This window comes from Sinocyclocheilus grahami, unplaced genomic scaffold, assembly GCF_001515645.1.
Source record: "Sinocyclocheilus grahami isolate Dianchi unplaced genomic scaffold, SAMN03320097.WGS_v1.1 scaffold311.1, whole genome shotgun sequence".
NCBI classification, from domain to species: Eukaryota; Metazoa; Chordata; class Actinopteri; order Cypriniformes; family Cyprinidae; genus Sinocyclocheilus; species Sinocyclocheilus grahami.
The window spans coordinates 1,067,537-1,077,833 of NW_015505490.1; the positions used below are offsets into that span (position 1 = coordinate 1,067,537).

At 34.9% G+C, this 10,297-nt stretch overlaps 1 protein-coding gene across 1 annotated transcript in view; it reads left to right on the plus strand.

Moving 5' to 3' along the window:
* grik4 (glutamate receptor, ionotropic, kainate 4) overlaps nt 1-10,297 on the plus strand; it is a 400,465-nt gene that overhangs the window by 248,098 nt on the left and 142,070 nt on the right. The window contains exons 4-5 of the mRNA XM_016293946.1: nt 1,296-1,460; nt 9,200-9,286. Of these exons, the coding sequence (XP_016149432.1) occupies nt 1,296-1,460; nt 9,200-9,286 (252 nt within the window). The remainder of the gene's footprint in view (nt 1-1,295; nt 1,461-9,199; nt 9,287-10,297) is intronic.

Here is a 10,297-nt window from a genome sequence, read left to right on the forward strand (position 1 = left end):
CCCCAGGTAGCCAAAACGGTTTGGCCCGATAATGGCCCAGATCCGACAGGCCGGATTGAAATAACTTGGCCCGGCTGCGGTTGCCAGAGTCGGCATGAACATGTGATGAATGACGCCCCAGAATCGGCCCAAATACACTGGCCCCAGGCCGGCTGCCAAAACTGCCGGCCTTGGGCCACATTTGGAGTGTGACTGTTTGAGGTTGTGGACAGGTGTCTTTTATACTGATAATGAGTTCAAACAGATGCCATTAATACAGGTAACGAGTGGAGGACAGAGGAGCCTCTTAAAGAAGCAGTTACAGGTCTGTGAGAGCCAGAAATCTTGCTTGTTTGTAGGTGACCAAATACTTATTTTACCGAGGAATTTACCAATTAATTCTTTAAAAATCCTACAATGTGATTTTCTGGATTTTTTTTCTCATTTTGTCTCTCATAGTTGAGGTATACCTATGATGAACATTACAGGCCTCTCTCATCTTTTTAAGTGGGAGAACTTGCACAATTGGTGGCTGACTAAATACATTTTTGCCCCACTGTACATACTTATACTTACTCTTACAGAATTACAACTTCTAAAATATGTGTATTAAAGACTCCTTCTAGTTTTGATATAAAACCAGAGCTTTGAATAATTCGTTTTCCACAAAATTACATTGTTACCTTAAAATCCTTAAGATGGCATCTACTTCCAACTGAAATAAAATACATATTTTACAGTGTCCTTGTTAAGTCTACATGTACTTATGCATGTCAACTAAATATGTCACCTTTACAAAGATTAAGGGTTTGGCCCTTACACCATTTCTTGTCATGGCATCCTCACCTACTACCCCATAACATCCATAACATCACTTTCGGTGAACCGCTGCCCGAATACAGCAGAGTGAACCAAGATTCAGCCGCAATTGGCCTGATTGCGCTGACTACCTGGGGCAGTATGTACACTAATAGCACTAAGGAGCCAATGACTATAATAGTGCAAGGTTATTGTTTATTTACTGCGCAACATTGTGACTGAGTCATTCATAGCAAAACAGCTACATGGAGCACTTGTGTCAGTCTAGTAAGAAAACTGTCAAAGAACAGCATTAATCTTGTCTACTGTAATCAAATGCACTTCAATATGCACACAAAGGTGACCCAGAAACACTTGTGCCTACATTTCCGTGATTCTTCATTGTGATTTCTGTAGTATCTTGAGGACTTCTTAATCTCTTTTGTCACAGTTGTGTTCGTCAAAATATCTCATCTCACTTTCTGGGTCTCTCTCTTTCTCCTTGAACTGTGTCTCAGCTGCCATTCTTGATGACCCGATGGAGTGTAGCCGCGGGGAGCGATTGGCCATCACTCTGGCGAAAGACAGCATCAACCGTTCCAGCAACCGCTCCACCACAGGCAAACTGGAGGTGGACATTTTTGAGCTGCTCCGAGACAGTGAATACGAGACAGGGGAAACTAGTGAGTATTTATATATATATTTTTATATTTTAATATTTTATCGTTTCTGAGGAGTATGTAAATTTTACATACAGTATAATTTTTATACAGTATACCTAAAGAAATGTATAATGTTTTTTTATATTTTATGTAGTAACTTTTTTATAAATGTTTGTTTTAATAATATTTTTATATGCAAAATATTTATTTTACATTCAATTATATATTCAATTAAGCACTATATAGCAGTTTTGATGCAATAATGCACCCTCACATTTCCACAGATGGACAAGTAGTTATAAAACAATTTGCATGCTGTATTTGTCCAATTAGTGCTATTAATTAATTAATTATGATTTTAAACATTAAGAAATGTGTCGTATTTTAATAATTTTATTATATTTTAATACTTTTTATGCATATATTAAATTTATTTATTTAAATTTATTTATTAATTTAATATTTCTAGTACAATTTAATAATATATTAAATAGTACTTTTGACAAATCAATTTAAAATTAATCACCCTCACATTTGTACAGATGAACAAGCAGTTATAAAACAAGTTGCATGATGTGTTTGTCCAATCAATGCGTTTAATCTCTAAATATGCTAATAAGAATATCAACCCAGGTTTTACAAGTGTACAGTTTGAAATATCACCGCCTAGTGACCTGTAATTAATTAATTACCCAGGATAAAGTATGAATGGTGGAAAACATGGAACCAGATAAACTAGGATTATGTTTACAGTAGGAAAGAAGCATTATGTTTAGGCAGTTGTGGCCTACTGGTTAGAGAGTCGGACTTGTAACCCGAAGGCTGCGGGTTTGAGTCTTGGTACCGGCAGGGATTGTAGGTGGGAGGAGTGAATGACCAGCGCTCTCTTGCACCCTCAAAACCACGACTTTCACTACTCACTGCTGTGTGTGTGTACTTGGATGGGTTAAATGCAGAGCACAAATTCTAGTATGGAATACTAGAATTCCATAGTATTATTATTAATACTAGAATTCCATAGAATTCCATAGTACTAGAATTCCAAGTACCCAGGTACTTGGCCACACGTTTACTTAGGTTTAAGAAAGGGATAATTCCCCCAAAAATGGAAATGGTGTCATTATTAATTCTCTGAAAATTCTTCTTCATTTTGAAAAAGAAAATTGCTTTTTGTCCGTACAATAGGAGTCAATGGAATCCAAAGTTGTTTGGACCCCAACCTTATTCAGAATATCTTCTTTTGTGCTTCATTAATAAAAGAAAGTCAAACAGATTTGAAACAGCATGAGGGTGAGAAGATGATGACAATTTTATTTTTGGGAGAACTATCTAGATTACCAATTAGATTAAGGTGCAAAATATACTGTAAGTATGCTAGGAACTATGATGCTTCCTCTTCCTACTCCATATATTTGTTTTAGTTTAGTTTGAAATTTTTTGCAGAGCTCTTTAGTTTTAATTTTTACAGCTGTCCTTTAGCTTCACAACCTGAATAATGGTACCTTAACCGTCGAGGTTTTATTCAGCGGTTGTAGGCATTATAATGATTCACAGGTAGAGGCAAATTATGAGATAATTGTGTCCTCCCAAGGGCATTCCTTCTGTAAAACATGCACTTACATGCACAAGTACTTATTTAAACAGCAAAACTTTGTTGTGTGTTTAAGTGTGAGCACATCCCTGCTGTATTTTTCTTTTCTTTTCTTTCTTTTTTTTTTGTACATCTTATCATTTTTTTATTTAAATTTTTTAAAATGTTATAATTATATAACAATATAATTTTTCTTGTTTTCAATATTTTCCAAGTTTTGCAATGAAGTTTAGTGACACACATATAAATAGACTTTATATACATGCATAATTAGAGTGTCTGTCAGTTTCATCTCTCCATATGTTCTTGGCTGGTAGCAGGTGAAATATTCTGTGATAAAGAAAGGGACCATTATGTGATTCCAATTAAATTAACAGGTTTTCACTCATCACAGAATAAAGTGTGCTGTCTATTCGGCTATTCTGATGTCTTTATAGTCAGAAGGTATGCAGGGATTTATTGGAACAATATTTGTTTCGTTGGTTGCAGCAAAGTCACTCTTAAAGGTCAGCTGATATGCCATACAATACAAATTACATTACAGACATTTTTTTTATTAACACAAACTCCAGTAAGAATCGATGTTCATTTGGATCTATATCAATCTGAATTTTAGAGATTTATTTATTAACTTGTTTATTTTACAAATTTACTTATTTGATAGGCCAAGAAATAGTGCAGAATCTGAAATATTCTTTATTAATTTTATGTTGTAACATTTTGTTTTAAAATTTATTTGTTTGATTAGTGACCTAGAAATAGTGCAGCATCTGAAATATTCTTTATTAATTTTATGTTGTAACATTTGTTATGTTTGTATTTGTATGTTGTAACATGTTTTAAATTTGACAAAATCATTATTTATTTATTAATTTATTTAGTTTGTTAACATCATAACATAACACTTTGGTTCTTGATTTAGCAAAATAATTTATTTATTTATTTTAATTATGAGCATAATTTAAAGGGGAAACGTTAGCATGAATTTCACATCATAACTTCACATCATAACATTGTTTTACATTTTGCAATTGCAGTATCATAAATTCTGTTTATTTCTAGGTTTGAATCTCAGATTTTCAGTGTGGACTCAGACTTTTGAACTTCACTCTGCCTTAAAATTGAAACCGGCAGTCAGTGGGTTTCAAACGAATAGTGCGACTTTTACTTTAACAGCTGCCAGTCAATCTTTGTGTGCCTTTCTTACTCTGAGGCCCTAGATTTAATAATGCTTCCCTTACAAATCCTGAATCAAATAGCGTTGGGGAGAACAAAATAGAATTGCTCACTCAAAGAGGGATATTAAACATGACTGAGGTTCATTGTTGTCAATGAAAGTAGGCGGCACTAAAATCAGGAGAAGACGAGCTGTAATTTAAACAATCAAGGCTGTTGAGACACATGGCGGTTAAGGATGAAAAGCCTCTCCTGGTTTCTCTGGGCTTATGAGGCAGCGCCATTAAAATAACCCTCCTGATAGATATAAACTGCTTTCTTTCACTCCACGGTTAGTCGCACAACCCTGTTCAGTCTAATTCAGTATTGCAATAGCTTTGCAGTATGCAGGAATTGAATTAGAAATGGATCTGTAGGCGCGTTTCCATTACAGATTTGCGCAAAACTTTGGCGATATTTTCTGAATGTCGATAAAAAAGTATTGCGAAATGACGGCGTTTCCATTAACCAATGTTATGCGGCTAAAACTTAACCTTTTGCCTTAAGTTTGATAAGTCATTGCAACGGATTTTGGTGGGATTTTGACGGATTTTGGCTATATTTATTCAAAGGAGGCTTATGCGTGTATCTTTACAGAAGCAGCAAAGAGAGCCGCTTCAGAAACTTGCGTGGCGCAGCTGGAATAAACCATAGACTGTATAAAAACATAAACACAAGCATTGAGTGGCCGTAATCAGCTTCAGTGACCGTATCAGAGCCACACTGCACCGCAGACGTGTGCAATGTAAATTGTCTAAGTATTAATAGTAGGGAAAGCCCCTTATACTGGAGCACGGCCACTTATGAAGTACTTCTTAGAGGTTATAGTACATTGAAGAATGATCATATGACTTTTTACATACGCCATGTGACCTGTAAATGCGAAAAAGCCGTTTCCATTGCAGTTTTGCGAATTAATCCTTTTTCGCATTGCCTGAAAAACCACCTCATGCAAGCGGAAAAAATTTTTTTGCGACAAATGGCCGTTTTTTGCAAAATTGACGCGTTTCCATTAGGCGTATTTTCAATTCGCAATTTCAATTTGCGCAATTTGAAGGGTAATGGAAACGCGCGTAGTGACACTATTAGGAAGGGAGAAATGTCACACCACCTCTACCTGCCCTACCATACACCCGTCTGAAATCGCTGAAGCCTGCATCTTACCACATCCCACATTGTGTGTGTTTGCATGTGGTCTGCATACTAATGATTGTGATCTGAAGTGAACAGAGATGTTCTGAAACCAGCCACGATACATTGTGCTCACTCAATCCACATGGATTCATTGTCCTTCTCTGGATCAGCCTTACAGGAGGGTCATGTCAAAAGATTTGACTCCAGTCAGTCATAACTTTGAATCACCTGACCCTCGTGACTCATAGTACATGCTAGGGTTAATAACTACATGCCTTGTGATCCGTGCGCGCAAGACAACAGCACAGATGAACAGTTCTTGGATTACTGTGTTATAAAACAGGCTGAGATAAAGATGGAACTTTTGAGATATATTTAACATTTATAGTTGTGAAATTCTACATTGTTAAAACATGTATGTATAAATTTACATAATGCTTAATTCTGTTCATTCTGTTCAACACAATCAGATTTTACACAGACTTGTGGAGTTTTTGCTGCTGAAGATTATTTTCAATTCAACTTATCACTAAAAATTATGCTGATGATAAATAGTAATTTGTAATAAAGCCTCATACATTTGACACCACCCTCTGTATAAATCAAATCCAAATTGGACTTTTAACAAAAGTTAGTTGGAGTTGGTGGAATGTAATTGTCACTGAAACTGAGTGATAGACTGGAAGCAATACATGTTGAGAAGAAAATATACACTACACTCTGAAAAATGAAGATTCTTTATTGCCATTTGTAGTTTCATGGAGAACCGTTAACAACCTTTCTAATGCACAAAATGTTCTTTATAGTAGAAAAATGTTTTAAATTATTATTAAAATGCTCTTCATACTAAGAGAAAATGATTCTTTTAAGAACTGTTCAGTAAAAGGTTCTTTGAACACCCAAAATGGTTATTTTCTTGCATTACTGCAAAAAAAAAACCTTTTGGAAGCTTTATTTCTAAGAGTGTATATCAAGAGTCATTAACTGTAGTAATAATGTTGATGCCAATAAATCATGAGATTAATTGTGATTAATTACTTTAACAAGTTGAAAGCCCTGTTTAGAAGAATAACTATGCACAGCAAGGCTGACATGAATCCATGAGGCTACACTTGATTTCCAACTGAGAGCAGTTGACTTGAGAAATGAACGCTTGTGTATTCACTGTAGCAGTGTGTATAGTGATCCTAAAAATGCAGCTCATCACCCTTCAGGGCAGCGCAGAGTTGTGCTTGCAATGTATTATAGGAACATAAGTAACAGAGGCTTCCACAGGTGTCTGCATTTGCATTTTTCACTATGAGATTATGAGTTAAAAAAAATTTATAATAATAAAAAAACTCTGCATCTATTGGTGCTTTGTAATCACATCATTTCTGTCAGGACTACTATCGTCAAAGATGATTGACAATTAGCATACAGTTTGGATTGGCGGTATGGTTCTGTTCTGGGCAAGAACTCCCTGCGCATCCATGCAGCCTAGCATGTATGAGAGCAGGGAGAACAGCGATAACCCCCAGGGTAAACAGAACAGAACCAACATAAATGTATTGCAGATATCGTTAAAGTTTAATAATGTTATGTACACATTTTAGAATTAGTCTTATTCAAAGGAGAATCAGAAGGCTGAATCCTGCCTGACAGAGGAGGAGTTGGGGATGGAGGAGGGTAATTAGCTATTAAGCAATGCGAAAAGTGCACACACACAGTAGTGAACAAACACACACACACACACATGTTGGTTTTTATGGTTTATGAGGACTCTCCATAGGCGTAATGGTTTTTATACTGTTCAAACCGTATTTTCTATTGCCCTACACCAACCCTACCCCTAAACCTACCCCTTACAGGAAACTTTGTGCATTTTTAGATTTTCAAAAAAACTCATTCTGAATTATTTATAAGCCTTTTAAATTACAGGGACACTCAAAATGTTCTCATAAATCACCTTCTCGTTGTAATACATATGTCATACCCATTATACAAAATATTGAGACTCGAACCCGCGACCTCCGACTCTCTAACCATTAGGCCTCGACTGCCCCCCAGATTAGAAATGATTAGAAATGACACTTCAGACCGATGCCCCGCTTGTGTGCTAGAGAGGGAGAAACAAATCTACCTCTCACTCCTCCTGCTCCTAATCACAAATATAATTTCAGGACACACTTCACTCAAAGGTCAGTTAATAATAAAATGTCATTTTGTGTGAGAGACTGAAAAAGAGCAGATTAATAACAGCGCTAAGCTTCTGATAGGCTAGATTGTGATTATAGTGAGCTCTTTAAAACCTGTTCTTGAATAAAATGGAATTATTTGGGTTTTGCTAGTAATTTTAGAACAGATTGAGTGGACACCAAGAGATCAGGTTTTGGCTGGTAAGCATGGACCATTAGCCTCTGATGGTAGATTCAGTAACTGCACCATCTGGACCCAAAAGTCATATTTCTCTATTGAAAGTTACAAAGTAGGCATTTGTTCTAATGGAATACATCTGTTTGCAAGCAACATGTAAATATTTTAAATACAGCATTGTATTATAGTAGATGAGTCGCCAATTTATTAACTTACTACTAAAATTGTCAATATTATGGTGATGATTATTATGATTATTATTTATTGTGATTATTTCTTTTATTAGTTATTTTTAATAATAATGATAAAAATAATAATAACAATTGCTTACATTTCGATGGTGATTATTTTATTATTAATAATTGTTCATGTTAGTTATTAATTAATGATTTATTTTTATTCTGTTGCTGTTATAATAATTATTCTGTTGTTGTTGTTATAATAATAATAATAATAATACTTATTTTTATTTTTATTATTATTATTATTATTATTATTACTACTACTAACTACTAATTGTTAATGCTTTTTGCTTTGTCTGGGTATTATAGACTTCCATGGCAGATACAGTATCCTTGACAGTAACTGATTACATGTAAAATGGATTACGTAATCAGATTCCAAAAATTAAGTACTTGAAATTAGATTATATTACATTTTTAAATACTTGTAATCAGACTACAGTTACTTTTTATTGATTACATGATTGCATATTATTCACACAATTATTAATCACAATTTATTGATTCTCTCTAATTCTTCTTTTTCCATCTTTTAAATTTTCCTAAACATTACACATTAAACAAATTCGCATTATTTCTTATTTACATGTAGTGCAGGAATTCCCAAACTTTTTTGTCAGCTGAGTCTCTTTCAGCTAATATATTTTCCTGAAGAAATTCCTGAGATTTTAAGATAATAAATGAATAATTAAGTAACACATTTGCTTGTTCAAAGTTCTTTGACATTGGTTAATGGTCACATGGCATGCAGGTAAACAAACTAAATATTTAATCTTTTTTAGTAAGTCTTTAATTTTGATTGTTGTTAGCTTAAAATAATGAATTTTAATTTGACATTTTTATGATTTAATTAATTATTAGCGTTTCATTAAACTTGCAAACCCCCTGCAATTTGTTTATGAACCCCAGTTTGGGAAACCTTGACCTAATGTTTAATGCACTTCATGTCGTTAATAACAACGAATGGAATATATTTCTTTCTATTTGTATTTTTATATCAATATGGTACAAGGTTGATCAATGCGATTAAACGAGTTATAATTATATGTAATTGTAATGTAATTTGGAATCAGTTACGGATTACATTTAGTAAGTAATCTACCCAGCACTGATCCTTGAGTGAAAATAAGACAAGCAGCACTCTTGGCAGGGTTACAGCTTGCTTTCCTTCTGCTCTCTGTCTGTAATAAATGACAGTTGGTCTTTCCCTTAACTATTGACAGTGTGCCAGATCATGTCCAAGGGGGTTGTGGCGGTCCTGGGCCCCTCTGCCAGCCCGGCATCCAACTCCATCATCAGTAATATCTGTGGTGAGAAAGAGGTGAGTGCTGGAATTGGCTCTCTTTTATCATCAGCGCAACATACCAAAGCCCAGATCATATTACCAAGTAATCATTCATATCATTACTGTAATGACCGGTGTGGTCGGTGACATGCTGAAAAGTGAAATGAAAAGTGACCCCTAATCACAGCAGATGAACACGACAACCAAATGACCAGTGTTAAGCCGTGACTACAATGTTCAGCTCTAATTAATAAATACATAAATGATTATTGACACAACATGCTCAGTAATCCCACTGTTCTGAAGTCAAACTTTCCTATGAGCATTTGTTCTGCCGCCGGCAAACATGAAGACACATGCGAACAGACTAAGTAAATTACTAAGGGAAGAATTAAATAACGTGGATTAACAGAGAATTTATATTGATTAATTGTCGCCATGATGCAGGCTGAATTGTTTGGAGCAGTTTCTCACTCCGTCAGAGAGTAAAGGCGAACTTCCGAACACAGAGAACAAAAAGAGAGCTGGATGAAGTGAAATATTTACCTCAATCACTTGAAACCAACTGCTGGTTCATCCAATCTTAATTCCATAGGTATGTAGCGAATCAGCTCATGACAGGAAATATGAATAACTAACCATAACTAGTTATAATTAACTATTCATATTTTAGATCCGCTGTAGATATTTAGCTGACCTCTCAGGGTCAACTGTCTTGTCAATTCTAAGAACGTTAATTTCCTGGTTAAGGGAAATAACTTTCTTACTGTACAATTCTACAAAGCTTGTAGCGTAAATCTGCATGATTAGTGACTCCGGTTATGAGCAAACAATTAACACGTCAAGTGTGATACAAGTAAAGTTTTATTAACTACATAAACACTTAAACTAGTCTAACATACTACATAAACACATAAACTGGTCTAACATCCTACATACACACATAAACTGGTCTAACATACACACACACACACACACACACACACACACATACAGTTGGTATAGGAAAGGGTTAAAGCTTAACTCAGTACAGAAA